The sequence below is a fragment of the Zingiber officinale genome, chromosome 5A (assembly GCF_018446385.1).
Source record: "Zingiber officinale cultivar Zhangliang chromosome 5A, Zo_v1.1, whole genome shotgun sequence".
NCBI lineage: Eukaryota > Viridiplantae > Streptophyta > Magnoliopsida > Zingiberales > Zingiberaceae > Zingiber > Zingiber officinale.
The window spans coordinates 88,872,828-88,894,759 of NC_055994.1; the positions used below are offsets into that span (position 1 = coordinate 88,872,828).

General features: G+C 36.3%; 2 protein-coding genes across 2 annotated transcripts; both read right to left on the reverse strand.

Moving 5' to 3' along the window:
* Nucleotides 1-6,266: 6,266 nt before the first annotated feature.
* Nucleotides 6,267-13,038, reverse strand: LOC121980906 (UDP-N-acetylglucosamine--dolichyl-phosphate N-acetylglucosaminephosphotransferase-like). Its single transcript, XM_042533179.1, has 11 exons — nt 12,603-13,038; nt 11,157-11,244; nt 10,248-10,339; nt 9,961-10,079; nt 8,272-8,387; nt 8,067-8,194; nt 7,870-7,956; nt 7,034-7,094; nt 6,895-6,935; nt 6,690-6,810; nt 6,267-6,608 (listed from the first exon to the last, which is right to left on the reverse strand). Exons 1-11 carry the CDS (start codon nt 12,950-12,952, stop codon nt 6,549-6,551), a joined length of 1,263 nt encoding a protein of 420 aa, XP_042389113.1. The 5' UTR covers nt 12,953-13,038; the 3' UTR covers nt 6,267-6,548.
* On the reverse strand, nt 10,288-17,227 carry LOC121980905 (glutamate receptor 3.1-like). The gene is made up of 8 exons (XM_042533178.1): nt 16,455-17,227; nt 15,017-16,365; nt 14,619-14,896; nt 14,496-14,527; nt 14,006-14,412; nt 13,460-13,920; nt 11,157-11,244; nt 10,288-10,339 (listed from the first exon to the last, which is right to left on the reverse strand). Exons 1-6 carry the CDS (start codon nt 16,717-16,719, stop codon nt 13,462-13,464), a joined length of 2,790 nt encoding a protein of 929 aa, XP_042389112.1. The 5' UTR covers nt 16,720-17,227; the 3' UTR covers nt 10,288-10,339; nt 11,157-11,244; nt 13,460-13,461.
* Between the last annotated feature and the right edge of the window lie 4,705 nt (nt 17,228-21,932).

Sequence of the window (21,932 nt, forward strand, 5' to 3'; positions counted from 1 at the left end):
AAGAATCTTTCAAACTTAAAGTTAGACGAATTATTTTGTGAACTTGAGCTACACAAGTAAACTAACACCAAAACCGAGAAAGGTGTTGCCTTTTTTGCAGGTTCCTCGAAAGAAATGTCAAGAACTAACCCTAAATTTGAAAGAGAGTCTGACCAAGACTCAGAAGACGAATAACACCTGTTGAACTTGGTAAGAAACATGTTCACTAGGAGAAAGAAAAACTTCAGTAGAAAAGACCTACAGAAGATCAACTCCACTACCGAACTAAAGAATGTGACCTGCTTCGGATGCAACAAGAAGGGTCACTACAAGAACAAGTGCTCGAAGCTGAAGAACGACAAAACCAAGACAACTAAAAAGAAGGCATTCAAATCAACATGGGGTGAATAATCTTCAGAGGAATCGAAAGCCGAAGAGCAGAATCATTGAAACTATCTTGCACTGATGGCCCATGAATCAGAATCAGAGGACGAATCGAAAGACGGGTCCGAACCCGAATCGAGCCACGAGTTCGTACTCGTTTTCGAAGGTTCCGATGAGGTAAGCTTTAATTTTTAAAAAAAGTTTTTTAAAGTTATTTCTTGTTTAAATAGAAAATTAACTGAACAAGGAAATCAAAATAAAATGCTCCTTGAGGAAAACCAACAACTCAAGGAACAAATTGAAAAAACAAATCTAAATCAAGTCGTAAAACTTGAGGAGGAAAATTCAACACTAAAAATTGAAATTAACAAACTTAAAGATTTGTTAAAAAATTTCACAACTAGATCTAAAAATTTGGATCTAATATTAAATAATCAAAAAGCAGTATATAATAAATCCAGGTTTGATTACAAGCTAAATTCAACAAATAAATCATTTATGTCACTAATAACTCAACATAAAATACAAACTAAAGTTTGGGTTCCGAAAAGTGTCTAACCACATAAGTAGGAATTAATCAATACCATATACCTAAAAATAAAGTATATTGTGTAAAAACAAATAATCAAATTCAGAATCCTAACTATAAAATTAAATCAACTAAACCAAAATCAAATAATAGAAATAACTACAGAATCAAATCAAACCCAAACTATAATCAAGTTCATTACAATTATAAAAGTAATCGACATAAACCCAGAACTAAAATTTAATTCATATCAATAATTCAGGGGGAGGCTCCAAACTAGTTGGCACCTCCAAAACTAACCTACCCGACAAGGTAATTAGGATTAACTTAAAAGAGACAAAGTTTAACTTGACTCATAGTACTGGTGAAGTTTTAGATGATAGTAGGCTGGGAAAGCTCTGTCTACATGTCCAAGAAGATATGACTTCGACTTGGTGCATTTGGCTGAGTGGAACTAACTGAAGCTACTCCTTACAGATCTTAACTAGTTAGATCAAGATTTTGTACTAAGTTCAGTGGATAGGACTATTTGGAAAAAAATAATTTAACTTTAAATTAACTTAAACTAAATTTAAAATAAATTAACTTAAACCAAATTTAAAATAAAAAAAAATGAAGGTGCTCGAGAGTGGCGGGACTCTACTACGAAGCTACTGAACCCAACGACTGATCCGAGGAGTTTTGGTCATGCCCAGCAGACAGACATCAACACAAGAAGAGCTCTCATTTTGATCCATAAAGAGTGTTGGTAACATTTTCTTTTGTACTTAATTTCTATCAAAGGACAAGTGCAGTGTGTTACACTTGACCTAACCTTTTGTACTCGATTCTCTCTTTCGGGGGTACCGGAAGAAATTTTTAGTGGATTGCTCATCGATAGGTGTGCGGGACCTGGACCTTGGAGTAGGAGTCGCCGAAGGCTCTGAACAAAGTAAAAAATTACTTGTGTTCTTCTTGTTACTTTTCTTTTACTTTCTGCTGCGTACTCGAGTTTTTTAAAATCGAAAAAGAAGTATTTTTAAAACCATGTGATTCACCCCCCTCCCCCCTCTCACGTGCGGCACGATCCAATAGTTATGATCTCTCAAAATTTATCCAGCATATATTGTAGTATATATGAAATTATAGCTGCTACAATTATAAGTTTAACTTTAATAGAACATAATGTTTGATTCAGACTAAACCATTGGACGCATAATATATCAAATCGAAGATCTTTGAATGAGCTTCGATTTTATATATTATGTGTCTCATAGTTCAACTCAAATCAAAAGTTATGACTTCTCAATGTTATAACTTGTAGTTGTAGTAGCTACGATTTCATAGATGCTACAATGTGTTGCTAGTTTCTTAAGATAATCAAAACGAAGAGTCCAATGGTCTTCTAAAGATTAGCAACACATTATTGTTGACTTAAGTTTTGACATACCATAACTTTTGACTAATATTGAACCACAGTATGCACATATATCAAATCGAAACTCGTTTAGAGATCTTTGATTTGATATATTGTGCGTCTCCTACTTCAATCTCAGTCAAAAGTTATATTGTGTTGCTGATTTTACTACTGATTTTCAAAAGACCGTAACTTTTGACTAGAATTAAACAATGAGACATATAATATATCAAATCGAAGTTCATTCAAAGGTCTTCAATTTAATATATTGTGTCTCGTGATTCAATCTCAGTCAAAAGTTATGGTCTCTCAAATTTTAAGCCAGTAATAATGTTATTACTAGTCTTTCAAAGATCATCAACATGTCATAGAAGCTACGAATATATCAAATCAAAGTTCGTTCAAAGATCTTTGACATTCTACCTAGCAGACAGTTGAGATTAGAACTAACCATGAGGTCAGTCCACTAGCAGGAAGTTGAGATTTTAAAATTGAAAGACACCTCATGACCCAGAATGCTTCGTTGAGATGCAATGCTTGGGTCTTCAACTAAGATTGGAGTGACTCTGCGGAGAGGAACAAGTATTGAAAGAGAATTGACATTCAACCTAACATTTGTTTAGCAATGAACTTTGATAGTAACATAATAACAATGAAATAATTTTCAAAGGAAAAAAACAATTGATAGATAATAAGTTGCAAAACACAAAATTTTAGAAGCTCAAATGGGAGCTTCCACCAAACAATCACTTTCTTCTCTCATCCTTTAACAAAATTATTCTGCAAACCAATGTTCTCAATCTCCACATATTCTTTATACCCTTCTTCCTCAGGCTTCTCAATTCCCATTTTCCTGATACCCACTATTTCTTCATGTATCTTCTCGATAATTTTCGGCACTTTAGCACCACCAAACTTATACTTTTGGCTACCAAGACGTGATGTTAAGTATGGAAAACATATATATAAGGAGAAAAGGACAACCCCATGCCACCACCATACCACCCCATACCCCCTTTTTTCTCCCTCTCTTTTCTCCTCTTCTCCACCACAACTTATTATCCTTCTTCCTCCTTTCTTCTCTTCTTTTTCGTTACTTTCTCCAATAATAGCAGCTTCAAGTTGATGGCCTTTTCCAGTTAACAGCTGCCTTTCCTTTCCCTTGCGGTCTCAAGTTATTGGCAGCAACCATCGAAGCTCACTATAGCTCATCGAAGCCGCCAGTAGAAAGGGGAAAAGCAACCCTAGTTGTTGTTTTCTCTCCCAGAAAACAAGTGCAACAACCCTTTCCCCCTTCTTTTGTTGTTTTCTGGTACATGCTAGCCACCAGAGCCTCTGTTGAAGCTAGTCGATGCCACCAACAAAAAGGAAAAGGTTTTCCTTCCTTTTCTTTCATTGTTTTGGCATTTTTCTTATCATTCCTTTCATTTGCTCTTGGGGTTTCAGTAATAACATCAACAACAGTTTCTCTTCGCCATTTACAATACAAGATTCAACAAACATCAACCCTTTTTCTTGTTTTGTCCCATTTTCCAGCAATAGGAGTAGCTTCAAAGGAATTTGCGAGGTATATTTTGAGTTGCTTTTTTAATCGATGTGTAGTTAGGAAGACTATTTAGATCAGAATGGAGGTCTTAGGAATGTTGAATCTTACGAGATAGCGAGATCAAAATAATTCACCGATTTCGAATCGTAGACAATATTTAGATTTTAGGTCATTATTCTTATTAGATAATATTTTAATTATTTGAATTATGTTTGATATTATATTTGTAGACATGAGCTTGAGTGGAGTACGGTGACCTGCCGACACTCAAAGTTTTTACTGTATATAAAGTGGGTAACTTTGATCCTTTGACTCTTTAAACATTACCTTGTTGTGCATGAATAAATAGAGTAATTGATTATATGTATATACTTATATAACTATTTTAAAAAGGATATTGAAAGGATATTTAAAACGGTGAAATGAGGGTTTAAAATAATTAAATTGTTGGAGGGTAAATAATTGATATTATTGCCTATTCACCTATGTGTTCATATGAGGGTTAATATGTGAAGGGTTGTTTTAAAAATTAAACAAATATTCTGAATTACTCTTCCGTTGATTCATATCTTTTTTACTTGCTTGACCTTCCATACTCCATGCTTTTTGATATTCTATTTCTACCTATTGATACTTGTAACTTTTTGATTGATAATATTTTCCTATGAAACCTATGATGATGCTTAAATGAATTAATATATATTTATATGAAAAGTTGACTTAGAATGGTCATTTAGACTCACTAATAAGATATGAACGTAGAATGAAACAATGATGGTAACAAGGATTAAAGTGAAATAATAAAAATGATAATTGGAGAATACTAAAAAGTGAAAACTATAAGCCTAGCTTTATATCAGAGCTTTATACCTGAATACTGGGTTGCTCACATGTTATTGTAGTAGCATGGTAGCCCGTGATCCAGAGTATCTGACCGTACACCCGAGGTGTGGTGGTGTGATGTAGTCCTTGGTCAGTGTTAATTATATCTTCCACCGGTGAGGGCTGGTAGCCCATACATAAGCTAATATATGCGATAGTATTATATTCTGAGAAGACTTTTAGCCTATACATATGACATTACACTCTGATAATATTGGTTCAGTAATTCACATTTTAGTTGATTTATCATATTTAGACCATTGATATGCATGTTGATATTACCATGGATGACTTTGATACCAGTTAATTAAATAATAAGACTAGAGAATTGATTTTAATTGATAATAACAAATGATGATAAAGTAAAGATTCAAAATTCTAATATAAAAACATTTTATATATATATATATATATATATAAATGGAGAATTTTAAGAAGAACTTAAAGTTATAATAAATTATGATTTACTCTATTTCTTTGACTTCTTAAATAAGATTAAATTTATGTGCATCTTTTTTTATTATCCACTTATCTATTTAGTTTACTTTCTGTATTCCTTGTCCTTCAATTTTGTAGGCACAGGAATCTTTTTGATATTATAGTTGGTCCTGACTTTACATAAAGTTGCTCAGAGATCTCGATGTGCTAATTATTGATTTGGTTTAATTTTCATTTCATTGTATTTATGTTTTGTTTTATGTGTCATGTTCTTTGTATAATTTTGTTGTCTACAAAAAAAGATGATATATATAAAAATTGATAAAATTCTTGATTATTCTGTTTAGAAGGTTATTAGGATTTCTTGTATTATACTATCACTAAGTGGGGTACCGAGAATTATTTTCTCCTCCTTCGACTTATCGAACCCACATCATCCAAATCAGTACCCACCTCCAAAAAACTGATGTCCTTCCCCTTCGTGTCCGAGTTGACCCACTAGGGTTTTTTGAATCATCCATCACCGCCACCTCAATCGTCTCCGCATCGTGGTCATTTCCATCAAAGAAGACTCCTTTACGACGCTCCTCGCGCAAATCTAAAGTGAAGTAGTCAAGCATGATGGCTCCATTGTCATAGTCATGCTCCTGCTAGGGTTTCCAATCACTCTCCGGCGTTGGAGCCTATCAAGATCTCCTAGTCGTGGAACTCGAGATGACCTTCCATGACGAGCATAACACTCAATAGCAACAAGACGAGGAGGCAAAGAGGCAGGAAATCGAGAGAAAAGAACACAGACAACATGATAAAATTACAAAACCACCTACACGTTTTGGTAAATTACCATTTTTTTTACAGAAAATTAATTTACACTGGTAAGTAATTTTCTATAAAATAAATGTTTTTTATAGTGCAAACTGATTTATAATGGTATTTCTGCGAAATAAATGTAATATTTATTTATTTCACATCGATCTGCCCAAAGAAACAAAATGAGCGAATATGAACTTGAGGAAGAGAGTCCGATTCCTTCCTCATCTTACAATGCATTCTTCGAGTTTGAGATGGTCAAGTGCTCATCTCGAATTGTTTCTACAAAATCCAGCTACAAGTTTCAGAAAACCAGAAATTTTATTGATGAATCTTCTAATTCAGACAACATTTGACAAGTGCACAAAATCTTACAAAAGTAAAGTCGAATGATTCTATTCAACTTGAATACAGTCAATATTTAAAATTTTTTTACACGGTTAAGTGAAGTGCCAACCAGAAATCTTATCATCTTCCTCAGCCAGAACAAGATATAATTTATGAGTTTCAAAAAATGTTGCCTCGAGGAATCTACCCGCTGAGATGTGAGTAAACAACTGTAAATTAGGTTATGTGTTCTCATCTCATTTGTACCATCCAGCAAGAAAATGCCTCAGCCAGAAACAGAAAAGGCATGACAAAGCCTGCGCCGAGAATTAGTTTGCAGTATTGATTACACTGGTAGGCATGGATGCAAGGTGAAGAAGAAATTACCACAAACTCACCTGGAAAATAAGAAGTCTAATGCATAGCATCTTTTCGGTGCACCGGCCGAACAATCTGAGGAACAGGTTGACCAAGGTCCCATCCTTTGTCCCGGTCAACAGTCCTGTTTGAGGATCAAATCTGGAGGAAGAAAACAACTTGCAATGTCAATACGGTTGGTAAAGATGGTAACATCATTGTAGCAAAAATCTAGCATGAACCTACTTTGGTAGGCGATGCCTTGGACAAGGAATTATCTTAAAAAGCTGCAATGATGATGAAAAGAATAAAAAATAAATGATCGAGTGACACAAAATAATATAATTGAAAGAGAATTTAATTACAGGAGGGAGGTTAAACCAACCTGAGGACAGGAGTACAGGAAATTCAAAACTTGAGGCAAGAAGAAGAGCAGGAGTGTCTCACTGCAGAGAAACGACAGTGACTTAGCATGGATAGTTGATCAGAGTTTACAGCCATGCGCATGTAAAATACAGTACACAAAAGCATAGCCATGCATATGGATGCTTTTACTGGTATGATATCATGCCAAACACTTCAACGACTATAGAAGATCACCAGTAAATCCCTTCATGATTCAATAGAATAGATACCATCTAAACCATACTTGGGGTCTTTATAATTAATCTCCAAAGTGGCATTGAAGTAGACAGAAAAATGACAAGCGTGGATGATTCTTCCTTTACTCTGACCGCATCTCAAATCACACTCATCAACAAAGATATTCCACCATCTATATCTCTCCTTTCCATAGATCATGGACTCCAAGAACAGAGATGTTATGTTTTACTGGTCTAAAGAAATAGTGTTCATATGCCAAAATACAGATTTCAAGTTGATGTCAAGACCTCCATCCCTCAGAATCAGTCCTTATGTTTCTACAAATATCTGCATCCAACATGGAGATCGAAATGCCTATAGGTGTCATGGTAGTTAATTTGTTTTCTGCTAGTGTTGCCAATTGCCTTCTTTATGTTCTGGACGTACACTAATGAACCAAGGGCAACTAAAGTTGTTTTATTAAAAATAATAGCCCGCATAAAGTTCCTTAGATAGAGACCATTCGTTATAGCATAGAGAAATATTATGAAGTTTATAGACAAATAGAACAAGAAGTTACAGTTGTTATAACTACATATATATAAAGAAGATAGAAAGTAAATGAAGAATTGAACTTACCTGAAATGGCCAAGAATTCCAACTACAGCCAAAGCCATTCCAGCAAAGTAGGTGTAGGTATCACCAACAAAGACTGACGAAGGATACCTAGCATACAAATAGAAATATTTGCATCTTTGTATAAACTTCAGAACACCAAGCAATGCAAATGTTTTGTAAAGAATACCATAACCAATTGTTGAGCTGATTTTAAATACCAGTTATACGAAAGTAGAGCCAATGAAGTAGCCAGTAAGGGAAGGACAAGATAAATAGAAAATGCATGAGCCTGTTGATATTCCGAGTCTGTGGATGCACCAATTTGCATCACATTATGGATTAAAACCTGTAATTGGACTAACTATTATTAATTTCATCCAAATGAAACATTTAGAAGAAATATGATGTCTGTAGCCTTCTTACTGCAGCAGAAATTACAACAGTCTGCCCAGCTTCCAGGCCATTTAAACCAGCATGGATGTTAATGGAGTTTGTGCAAAAGACTGCCAGCATGCCCATATATAGCTTGTAAATCCAACCTGTTCTTCCCACAAATATACAAGACAAAAGAACAAAGCCATGAATATATCTTGAGATAGATGCAGCCTAAAATCATTTAAGAAAGAAAAACAACAAAGTTTGCCACAGAACCCAAAAGACACCATGCATAACCAGATTGAAATAACTATTGTGAGAAAATATCTTTGTTGAGAAATTCAAGATTAAACAAGTTAATATGGTTGAAATGAGTGTTTTTATCATAATTCAGGATTTGCCACCCTTTCATTGTGAGTCCATTAAAATTAAAATTATACCTCATCAAAATGGCAGTTGTGGCATGTTTAGTATGTTGAAATCAAAAGAGGAACAGAATCACCATTGCACTTTGGGTTTCAATCCTGTGTCTGCTATTTGAAAATGTGGAATGGAATTGTCATTCTTAAGGGTGTGCTTCCTATAAAAGAAAGAAACCAAAAAGGAAATAAGCTCCCTCCGTTTCTATTGATGGAAAAAATTACTGTGGGTGATCTTTCTTTAATTTTCCTCTATATTTTTTCCGAACAGAAATTGCACTCTCATTTGGAATGAAGCTCAAATCTATGCCTAAAATATAAATTTATTTCTTTTCAACTATATATCTTTATTTATATTTTTCTTATCTTTGATAAATAAAATTTCAAAATTTTCTCCTTAAAAATATTACAGAATATTTCCGTGACATTTTTCTCTCGACCCCCTCCTTTTTCCCCATCTATTTCTTTCCTTTGTAGGAAAGAAGACCTAAAGTAGAAGGAATTTTAATTCCAAGTTCAAATATTAAATCAACCATTGCACTTATTTTTCTCTTAAAAAAAGGTATGCATGTATCTCATATTTACATAACTCTCCTTTAATTACCCAAAATCATTTCAATGTTTATTGGAATATTGAAACCAAAGATAGGAAGAGAATCAATTTCACTCTATACCAATTTCTATTACATTCAATCCTGAATGCATTCCACTGTACCAAACATATATGTTTTGGTAAGAGGGAATGGAATGGGAATAAAATTGAAATTGAATGGAATGATAAGTAGTATCCATTCCCAAAATATATTAGAACATACCTGGAATAAAAAGAAATGTTTAGTGGTAAATCCAAAGTTTGTTTCTTGTTTGATAAAATAATGTAAATATTCAAAATCTTAAGGAGATTAAATGAATGTAGAATCATATGCATGGCGTGTTCTGCAAGCAAGACTTCCTTTTAGTTGACTCACTTCCTTTTAGCAAGTAAAATGAGGATTAGTCATGTTATTCTATGCTGAAGTTCCTTTTTACTGCTAAAAAACAGTAAGGGAGATGTCACCATCATGCATAAGATATCTTTGTTCATTCCCATGATTCATCCGTATATGTGTGTGTGTAAATATTTTTATTGACATGATAACTAAATGCAACAAACGAAATGATAATTGTTAAAACCATATTCATTTTTGGATTGAGACTGTTGCACTAAATGCATTGCAAACCACAGTATCGGCAGTGAACACAAAAATCAAAACTAATATCTTCTGGACAGATAGTGTACACAAAAACTTAATGTGATTAATGTCCAACAAAAAAGTACCTAAATCAAGAACAGCTACTCCAACATATTGAATAAGTGGCTTTGGTATGATGATGGTAGTATGCCCAGCATATGCCATTAACAAGGGAAGAGTTGCAAATGAGGGTAGCACCAATTTTCTGCTCTTGAAAAGAAAAGAGAATCAGCTTCAAATAGAAACTAAGGAACAGCTTGCAGGACTCCAGATGAATGAGATATAGTGGCTGTGGGAACTTGTCAAGAATAAAGGTAACACAAGAAAATACTAGAAGAATTAAATATAATAAAGTTCCTTCAGAAGATCATACACTCTCCAAGGGAGGTCAAGAACATCATCCACAAATCCCAGAAGAATCATGAAGCAGATAGAAGCCAGTGCTGCATTATATTCAACAAGCCACTGCATTCAGAACAAGAAGCTCAACCATGTGACTAAAAATCCATGTACACATGTTAAACTTCTGAAAGAAATGCGTCATGCACTTGCATTATCTAAAAAGAGAGCCATCTGCAATTCTGAGCCCATAACATGTTTTTGAACATAAATATCAGAAATCAGAATGTGAAACAAGTCACAAAAACATCTCCATGAATAGACCACATTTAGATAGTCAGAAAAGTATGGTAAGTCAAAAGGCTACATTGCACTAGTTAATTCCTGATGAATACATAAATATAAAATACAACATAATGTTGAAATATGGGAGTGAAAGCATACATGGCCATGCTGGTCTCCATCACCAAACAACTGACAAGGTGATAAGAAATGAGAACAAAACTTTCCTAATGTAAAAGACACCTGGAACAGATATTAAAGCATACTGCATGGACCAGTGTAACTGTATAATAGATTGTCATAGGATTTCGACATGTATGAGAACCTATACTATTAGGTACTGGATGTCAATGGTGGCATAGATCATCTTTTCTAAATCTTAAACCACACTGAAGATAGGAGTGCATATTATGCAGATTTCAAAATTGTCATTTTGCAAAGTTCAACTAAACCATTTTATCACTATGACAGTATTCCAATTTCCAACAGCATTTAAAGTGCGCATCATATTATATCAGCAAAAGAAAGCCTACAAACAATTTTGTTATTTTTTTGGTATGTTTATGAAGAGTCATTCACAAAATTAATAAACTGAGAGATGCACATTTACACAGCAACATCACATGTATTTATGAACTTCATATAGGACAAATATACATACATTGGAGTCTGATGTGAAGTTGAAATGCTGAAACAATATAGCAACAACCAAGTAGACAAATCCAATAACAATGCCCAAAGATTCAGGCCTGAAAAAAAAAATTGTGTTTATTATGATTTTCTTTATGCATAATATGATGGAATATCAATAAGAGAATAAGTATGTCTAGAAATCCATAAATATTTAATGCACTATACAGATTCATATATATTTAATCCATAATAACTTCTCCATTCAGTAAGCTCACGCAAGAAGTCTTCGTTAATAGCTAGTGAAAATACGTTGATATTTTATAAATATTTTATGTGAGAGTTTAAATGAAAAAAAAAAACTATATTAAGTGATTTCTAATCAAGTAAAATACCACAGCACTAGAAAATAAACATTTCGAATTTGAATTCAGTAGCTTAAAATTAAACAAAAAAAATGAAAATAAAATTTTCATAAAAATCTAAAACACTTCTTCAGCAATAAATCAGCCTATTTTCTCAGTTATTTAGCTATTTCTGTACTGAAATCTACAAATATTGTCCAACCTAAAGACTATTACTACATATTTATGCATAAGAGAAGCCAACTTTTGAAACAAATAAAAGATAGACAAACCAAAACAAAGTAAATGATCATCAGTTTAGTTATGTTGATGGTTGAAGTCTCCATGATGTGTCTCTCCATTATCGGGCAGCTTAACAATGTCAGCAAGTTCAATGCATAAATTGAAATAGCCCCAACTTGATGAATAACTTAAAACATTAACCAAGGAAGACATAATACTCAGGTGATACCTTAATTCTTATGTATAGCAGATTCAAATGTCAATAATTTATATATAATATGGAGACTTCATACTGCTTATCATTATGGCAACCTCAACAAATAAGAAACCAACCCATTAAAGCCTCGATATGAATATTTTGTGTGAACGGGTAGCTTCAATTCAAATGGCCAAAGCTAGTCAACTAGGACAAAAGCAGTTTCACCTAAATTGAATCTTCTCTTTCAAGTTGGATAAAAATAAAAAACTGCATTCAACTCTACTAGTTCTAAGAAGTAAATGTTTGCACTAATTTAGAAGTTTGAAGACCATAGAATTCCCGATTGTGTTCAAGACATTATGCTCTGGGGTAACTTACAAGACTGAAGTCTAACAAAGTCAGTCAGCGTATTAGATCTAGTCTTCTTAACGTAAGATGTGGAAAGTGGAAATGCTTGTGTCTCTACGGTCAAACATAAGACACATACTTTATTTAGGTAAAATGAAGTAAATTTAATCGCCACTTTTTATAAACTCGGAAATTTACAATAAATTTCATGCAATCAACTTGCAGGAAGTCAGAAATTAGCGAAATTAAGATCAAGCAGGCGAACGAAAAGGCAAAAAAGTTCATCAAGGTAAGAAGTCTAATTAAGAAAATCAAGGTAGAAAGCAAGGAGGGGAAAACCAACACTTTGATGGATCCCTGCTGAGTCCCCTTCTTATTGATGTCAAACCCGAAGAGATTTCGGCGCAGCACGTAGCGTGCCGCCACGGGGATCATTCGCAGCGCCACGACGAAGGCGCCGAAGCTCATGGCGGCACTTATGGAGATGGATCTACGCAATTCGGGCTCGATCTGGTAGTGCACGAAGACGAGGTAAAAGAATGGGAGGAAAAACGCGGCGGCGGTTGGGACGATGATGCCAAGTTTCGGCGGAGCTAGGGGCGGGTCTTCCACAGGCAGCGGTTTGTTTTCCTTAGCCGAGATCGGCTGCTGGACCTCTACAGTTTTCGAGGAGGGCTTCCGGCGAGTCGCCATGGCGGCAGCGGTGGGTCGTCGACTCGTCGGGAAGCCGAAGGGAAGGGAGAACGGAACGAATAAGGAAGAAGTGAGAGAAAGATGTCCACGCGGCGGCCGGTTAGTGGGCGCTCGACGTGTCAAAAGGGCATTAAAAAGAGTGGACCCACTAATATGGGGCCATGACGGCTATTGGGTGCGAAATGAGATCAGACGTGGCAAACGGTCAGACCGTCCGCTGCCCAATTCGTCTTGTCTTGCGGGTTGAAAAACTGAGCCGGGTCAGATCGGGCTGAATCAAAACATTATCTACAAATTGAGTCGGACTGAATCAACGGTTAAAATATTCGATAGAGTTAAGATCCGACTCTTTTCTCTTCTCTTCAATTTTTTTTTTAAATAACTAATTTATAACTTAGCCATTAAAATCATTGACAATTTGAAAAGCATTTCATAATTCTGAAACTTTCAAAATATTTCAAAAAAAAAAAAATCCAGTGTCTAATTTGATGTTATCTGAGTACTTACAGTTACGGAGATATAGTAGAGTTAAATCCCACAGAACTTTGATTGGAACTATTCGTATTGAGACTTCCACTGCCAACCACACTGCTTTCTTCTTGTTGCACCCTTCTTCTTTTCGACCTGTTCTTGGCATCTTCTTCCTTCTCATCAATGAAAGAGAAGAACCTCTGCAGGCTGCCCACCGCGGAAGAATTGGCCTCCTCCGTGGGACAGTGGCGAAGATATTGGCAAATCACGGTTACGAAATATATGAGCAAAGCAAGAACACACGTCATTCCACATATCAAAAACAGACCCAAGAAGCTTCTTATTTGGAGGGATTCAGAATCGAGCTCGTTGATGTCGGAGCTGCACACGTCCGTGCTCAGCCACTTGTCGTGGATTCGTTGGAGATCGCCGTTCTCTGACAGCGTAAGGATCGCAGTAGAGAAGTCGACGGCTAAAGGAGAGTCCCTCGGAAATGCCTAGGAGAATGATGAATGAAGTCAAACACACAGGCTAAGATTCATGCAAACTGAACACGATGATTGAACTTCTTATGTAACTTACGAATCCCCAGCCGTTTCGGGTAAATTCTGATCCTACCACAGCAAACTTGCATTGAGTCGAGAGAAAGAGCTGGATATAGGGCAGCTCATCCACCACAGCGGCAACACCTCCATTGTTTGGTCCAAGCTCAAGTGCTCTTGCGTAGTCTTCAGGGGGACCAAGAGCGATTAGTCTGGACCTCGAAATGCCAAGCTCCTCGGCGAGATAGTTTTCAGTAAATGAACCGCCTTGGAACCCTATAGGCTCATCGCTAGCAATCAAGTTATCAATGCCTGTTACTGGCGATTGCAGATGTTGGACAGTTAGAATTGAGGTCAGATTCGCTGTGTAGCTCGACTGAATTATCAGCACGACGAAGAGCCATATTATGAGGATCATACGCCCTGTAGCGCTTACAGTGTTTTCCCCTGTGAACAAACAGAGAAATCTGAATATTCAAGGCACGAGAATGCTGATCCTAGTTACTGAAGATCACGTAGGGTTCACTTACTGTGTGCAAAGAATAGAGTTGAGAAGCTGAACCTGCAAAGCCATCGGAGATCGCATGGTGTCAAAGTTCAAATGAATTAAAATGCTTATTCTTGTGTGAGATCAAGTTCAAATGAACACTAACCAAAACACAGTAACTATCTGTTTTCTAGGAGGGCCACGGAATTCATCGTTGAGCCGGTGCTCGAGGATCCAAATCACTGCTCCTATTACAAGTAAGGAGATCGCCGTGACACACCACATTTCCCAAGTAAACGGCTGCAAGAAAGACCATGCGCCGGAGTTAGTCTTTTTCATGGCGGTCAGTAGTACAAGCCCAGATTCAGCATATGGCTGTGTAAAATCGACAATCTTAGTTCGATTTGTTACTATGGTCATGTCACCAACGGCAGCATCAAATTCCTACAAGAAGCAAAGATTCATCATGCTCAGTAAGTTTCTTCTTAGTGCTATATAGTAATCTGAAAAACCAATATCTTCATTGAATTGTTTTTGCAGAACCATTTTTTCCTTAAGACTTACACCCAATGCAACCATTTCAGCGAGCTTCGCATAGCTGGGATTCTCATGGCCATTTCCGTAGGGTAAGAATCTGTAGGGAAGAGGATAAGGCAACAAGTTGACTGCAGCAGTGAACACGTCTATACAGAAACCTTTGATGTCGTTGCCATCTGATGATACTGAAACAAATTGTCTGAAACTAAATCTTTTTGGAACTCCAATTCTCAGTTCCTTTCCATTGTTAGGGAAGACCCATCCGCGAGGTTTGGCCATGGTATCACCGGGCCAAATCACATTGAGCAGTTGTTGATTTGAAGTGGAAAGATTTGCTGGTTTTTCATACAACTTTTCAGGAGATACAATTGACAAACCAGAATAATTTGACCAGTAACCAATTGTTCTCCACCCAGTTCCTATTATATTGAGCAAATCATAGGCTGGTTGAATCAGATTCCTTTCATGATCAAACTGGAATTTACCAGTTACACCATCAAAACTTGTGCTGAGAATCTTGTCCAGCAAAACCTGTCCCTGATCAAACACACTCATGGCCTCGAGATGTAGGCTCCCTCCCTCCGTGTCAAGCAAATTCGAGTCATTAGAAAATGAAACCCTCCCTCCATCGCTGAAAAAGGCATCCAATGCATGAGAAACCAACCAAACAGTATCGTAAGCATACAGTCCATAAGAGTTCAACTTGAAATTTTCAGCCTTCTCATTCTTGATTAGTTGGCTCCATCTTGAAATTAGCATGTTCTTGAGCTTTGAATCTGCAGTATGCTGGCGCAGTGAAAGAACTCCTTGCATTGTCTCCATAGTTGTTGCATCCAACGGCGCGGAAGAATCTAACAGAGAAGAAAGCCAATCTGTTGCTATCCAAACATACCCATTCGACATCATACCGAGGTATCTTGCTGTCGAGAAAATTTTGATACCGATATCTGGGCTCACATGTAGGACAATAATCCTTGAACCCATGAGTGCAACCTTCACCAACAAGTCCATGATGTCGCTTGATGTAGCCCCGGGCCGCAATGCAGCCTTGCATGATATCATGTGGCGCTTTTCTGCAAGCTTATCTCCGAGAGAAGTTACTCCATTTCGACCATGATCATCGTCGATGAAGATTGCTATAACCTGGTTCCACTGATAATGATCGACTAGATCAGCAACAGCAGCCATTTGGAAGTGGTCACTTTGGATGCTCCGGACAAAGAAGGGATATTGCAGAGAGTTAAGTGTGGGATCCGTTGCAGCAAAGGACACAAGAGGGACTTGGAGCTCATTCGAAACATGCGAAATGACATGAGCAATCACAGACGACTGCGGGCCAATGATGGCAACAATGTCCGTCTCCATGAACTGCAAGGCTGTGCAAGTCAAATCCAAGAAGAAACAATGAGTCCATATTGTTAGAGCTCACTCAGGCATTTCAACAAACAGGCAATGTGCTATGCACCTTGAACAACGCCTATGAGGTTGTTGCAATTGGAGTCTTGCATTACAACAGCAAGTTTGGTGCCTCGGAGAATGCTTGGATCTGCATTGACGTCTCTCACTGCAGCATCAATTGCAACCTTGGCAACTCTTCCAATGGTGGTATTGTGTGAAAAAATGGCACCAACGTGCACTGTAGCAGGCCTCATGGTGGAGTCATTCATATTGAGGCCGCTCAGGAAAAGATTAAGAAAGATAGCCAAAAATAGAAGCAAAGCAAGCTTCATAGTATGAGATTTACACTGAAAAATCTCAACTTTTCCCCTATTTTTACAAACTTATCATAAATCCATCTCATACATGCGCCGATTAGCAAAAAAGCAAAAAAGAAGAGTTGCTGAAAACAAGATCCATGAGGAACTGGAAAAGAAAAGAAATTCAATTCAAAAGAAGTCGAGGTGTGAATCCAAGGGGAAAAAACAACAAAGGAAACAATTGCAGGACTTAGAGCAGATAAGGAGGAGAAATAGGAACATGTGGCCCAACTTCGAACTCGAAGCGCAAACAAATTTCACGTTCTTTCCATCGAAATGGATCCAAATGTCTGGTGTTCTGCAGAAGAAATTAATAGAGACAGGGACAGGAAACTACTTGCCCAGATTAAGAAGAAATATAGAAGAAAACATCTCACTGGATGCTGTTCTACTTCTTCTGAGAATTCTTGGGAGGAACAAGACCGAGCAATGAAAACTATGCAAGGAAACAAATATCAAAAGGGCTCCTTTTTATGAGGAAAAAACAATCAAATAACATTCCTGTCTGTTTTACTGCGCAAGAACATTGTAAAATATCTATCGCACAAGTGAAAAAAAAATCATATTTTAAGTCGATACAAATAATTTTATATACGTTAAATAACCGCCACGCAAAATTTTGAAAATATTTAAATAACGTGCATTAATATTAAAATTACCGAATCACATATTCAATTTCATTTTTATCCCTACCAATTCAAAATGTTTACGTGAATAACAGTAATTTTAATGCTACCGTAAGTTAATCGATTAATAATAATAACAATAGTTTAATCGATTGCTGATTATTATATTTTAGCAATTGATTAAATTTTTTAAAAAAAATTAATTAAAAAGTTTTTTATGATAAAAATTTGTTGTTGTCGGGTATATATAATCTTATTCTATGTAAATTTGAGTTCACTAAATCTATAATATTAAAAATAGTGAATTTTTCAGGTATATTAATTTTAAAATAAATAATCTTTAATATGACGTATAGAAATGATATTTAAGAAAATGAATATAATTAAAAGAATTATATAAATATGTAAAATCTAATTCTATGTCATTCTGAGTTCTTTAAATATATCAATCGATTTTAATTAAACCTGATTGATGGACCTAAAAATTTTAATATAATATGGATTAATATTTTATATGTTTGTATGCTTCAAATATCAATTTAATACATTATTCAAAACAGTAAGTTTTTTAAAAAAATATTTTTCAATCAAAATGTTTATGTGAGTATGAATAGTAAACTAAATCAATTGTATAATGTAGTCCTCGATTAAAAACTTTTTAAAAAATAATTAAAAAAATCTTTTATGATAAAAAATTCATTCTTTCACTACAATGTATTAAATTAATGTTTGAGAATATATGTATAATTAAGAGAAATAAATAAACATATGAAACTTAGTTTTATGACATTTTAAACTCTTAAGGTTCATCAGATTTAGACCAAAATTAGTTGTTTGACTTGAAGAGTTCAAAATGACATGAAATTAAGTTTTATATATTCGTTTCATTTTTCTGAATATAAATTATTTTTTTAATTAATCCAGGACATTATTATTCTAAGATTTAGAACATTATTATTTTAATGAACCAACCATCGATCTGAAAAGATAAAAATAACATGATTTAATAATTTTAAAATTGGGATTGAATATATATCGGAAATTTCGTACCTGATTCGGTAATTTGTCGTTTTATATATTAATGGAATGAGAGGACTTAGAATCTGATTAGAAATGGTTGAGGATATATAGTCAAAAATCCACATTATTGGTGAAAAAAGGCTCTTTAGATTCTGCATCTCAAAACACATTATGGATTTACATGATTTTGGCTGTTGAAGGGATAATTTTGGCTGTTGAAGGGTCGTTTTCATCACCATGTCTTTTTTTCTTTAGGTTTGCAAAACAGCTCGAAATTTGTTATTATTGCTGGTTCGGCGAATAGGGAGGGTCTAAAGGTCAGCAGATCGGAATAGATGACGATAAAGTCTAAAATAGGACAAATAATCTGTCCAGTGGGATTTCCCCATGTCAGTGGCCGACCGGTGCATCCCAAGGGGCCCAGTTCTCTAATTGGGTTGGACACGGGATTTTGTTTTTCATCATCTCTCAACCTGATAAGTAGGGGTGGACATCGATCGGTTTGGTCCGATTTTACTTTACTATGATTTTATTTTTTCAATTTCGGTTTTAAAGATTTTTGATCCAAAATCAAACCATTTTAATATGGTTCGGTCCGGTTTTTATTGTAATACGGTCCGATTTATACGGTCGGTTATATACGATTTATATAATAAATTAAATTAATTTTGTACTACTATAAATATTAGTTTAGAGACAAAGAAAAAATATCAATTTATTAAAATAATTATGAATTTAAAGTAATATTAAAATTTTATTATCTGGTAATAATAAATAAATATAAATATATAATTTGATTATGCTATTATATTATAAATGATTATAAACTAATCCACTTGTATGATCCAATATCCATAAAAATAATGTTTTAAGTATAATACGGTCGGTTCAGTTTTTTCGGTTTTTTGGAAGTCAAAATCGTAAACCAAACCAAATAATCGAAATTTAAAAAACTTAAACCGAAACCGGCCGAAACACCGAAAAAATCGAACAAAAAAACAGAAATTTTTCGGTTCGGCCGGTTTTTTCGATTTGAACCGAATTATGCCCACCCGTACTGGTAAGGTCGATCAGACCGACTCTCAAGAGCCAAGCTTTCCAATTTTGTCGGACGCTTATGAGACTTTGTTTCCTACAATCGTCCAACCGGCTAAGGCTGATCGGACTGAATCTCAAAGGCCCAGCTCCGCAACTTTGTCGGACATTTATAGGGCTCTGCTCTCCACCATTTCTCGATCGGTTAATACCGATTGGACCAACTCTCGGCGGCCCAGCTCCCCAACTTTGTTAGACACTTACGAGGCTCTACTCTCCACTATTTATCAGTTGGCTAATACCGACTGGACCTACTCTCAAAGGTCCAACTACCCAACTTTGTTGGACGCTTACGGGGTTATGCACCCCACCATTTCTCGATCGGCTAATACCAATTGGATCGACTCTAAAGGGCCCTGGTCCCCACCATTCCCAGTTAACTAAGGGGCTCATCTCCTCGATTGGACATTCTCCAAGGGGCTCATCTCCTCGATCTGTAGTCGTCTATGGGGTCAACCCCCGATACTATCATAGCTCATTCACTCCTCTCCATCTTTTGACTAGCAGCCCAATATACCTCCCAGTTCATGAGCTCATTTTACTATTAGTACCACACATAAGTTTGTTAGAAAATTAGAAGATTATCTTCACATGAATATGCAAAACTCCCCTGTGCCTACGATGAGATTGCAACATACGATGGAAGCATGATGATTAGACAGATTGTCAAGCAGTGATATAATATCTCACTAAATGCGGAGATTATAGGAGATATTATACAAGGGGTCCCTCTCCGCTAGTGCAGGTACGTGAATCTATTGCCTCTCTCTCATTACGTCATTATTCTTCTTCTTTCTGAGTTCTGACTTGATCGTTGGAGAAGTTACGCCAGGGGCCTCTGACTTGCCTACTGATGATTTTTCCCTCCTTCTGTTGGTGTTTGCGGGCGTTCTTCGACGTTCCCCTGTCGAAGTCTTCTTCTAGTCAAACTCCTAGCCAACTTATCGACATACCACAATTCACCACTTCCAGACAGGATCAATTGTGTTCCTTCAAAATACATTATTGGAGGTCTCCACTTTTCTTTTCCCTTTTGACACGATATTTTAAATTCGATATTGTCACGCCCCGAGGGAGTCCCTGCTAGAAGTAATTTCGACAGCATCTCTCTTGTATGAGTGTCAATCTGAAATTTTATTACATCATCCAAATACCTCGGTCAACACGAACGGAACATACATATAACATAAAAGTAAAATAGGCAAGCATCCACACAGTTAATAGTAAAAAACTAAACAAATGTAATGATAAGGAAAAACCAAGTCAAAAATCCTACTCAACTACACACATAAAGCTCAAAACTTATATCCTACTCCACTACACCCATAAAACACAAATCACAATGATAAAATCAACTCACCTCTTCTGCCGTCCAGATAGGCATATAGCAAAACATATCCAATAAAACCCATCGACAATAAAACCATACAATATCCAAGTGTTAAAACCAGAACAAGTCTAGATAGTAATAAGAAAACCAAAAGATAAAAACATACATCCTCGCGATTTGCAGGAGACTAGCGTCTGTAACTCCCCCGGATAGCCTCAACCTGAAAATAGTAAATATCCACGGGGTGAGTCAACTCCTCAGCAGGTAACTACTGACATGCATAGTAATAAATATAACAAATAACACTAATCATGCGTACAGTCTCCTGATATAAGAAAGATAAATGCAAACTGAAATAAATAGAAGAACAACTGTGTTAACCAGGACCTGGTATATGGATAATAACCTGAGATGTATAGAAATCCTGTATGCCTGTCAAACAAATGCATCCATCCAATATGCAACATATAAGTGCAGCAAACACAAGCAATAAATGCATCTGATCCTGTCCGAACGCTGAATCAACGGACGCTGGGCACGTGGCGCTCTCCGAATTGCTGACGTAGATCTCCGACCAGTCGTATGGACCTCCGGCGAACCTGCAAGGAAGTCGGGCCAGGAGGGGGTTCCCGGCGACGACCCTCCGACGCTCAAGTCAGGCAAGAGGAAATGCAGAAATGGCTTCGGATACGAGAGAATGCGTGATCGCGTAAAAAGCGTACCTCCGGTGAAGTGTGAGGACCCTTATATAGAACTGTGAAGAAGCTTATGCACACACACCAAGGCGAATACGTGTCCTCTTACCATACCTCAGTATGGGCTTGTCAGAGGAGCTTGCCTGATACCATACTGCTACAGTCCAAGCACCTCTCTGATAGGACAGTAGAACATTCCGTCATGGGCTTTTGCGTATGGGTTAGTCATCGAACACGCTTGTTGTCAGAAGATGTCCCTCGATGTTTACCTTGTCCTTTTGTCTCTTCTGTTCCCGCGCCGAGCGTCTGGCCGCTCGGCAGTTACCTCACATCCGACCGGACGTAAGTACTGATCCGCTCGGGAGATTTCAAGTCGTGTGCTCGGATGAAACTGTTCACAGTATTACTGCTTGATGCCTT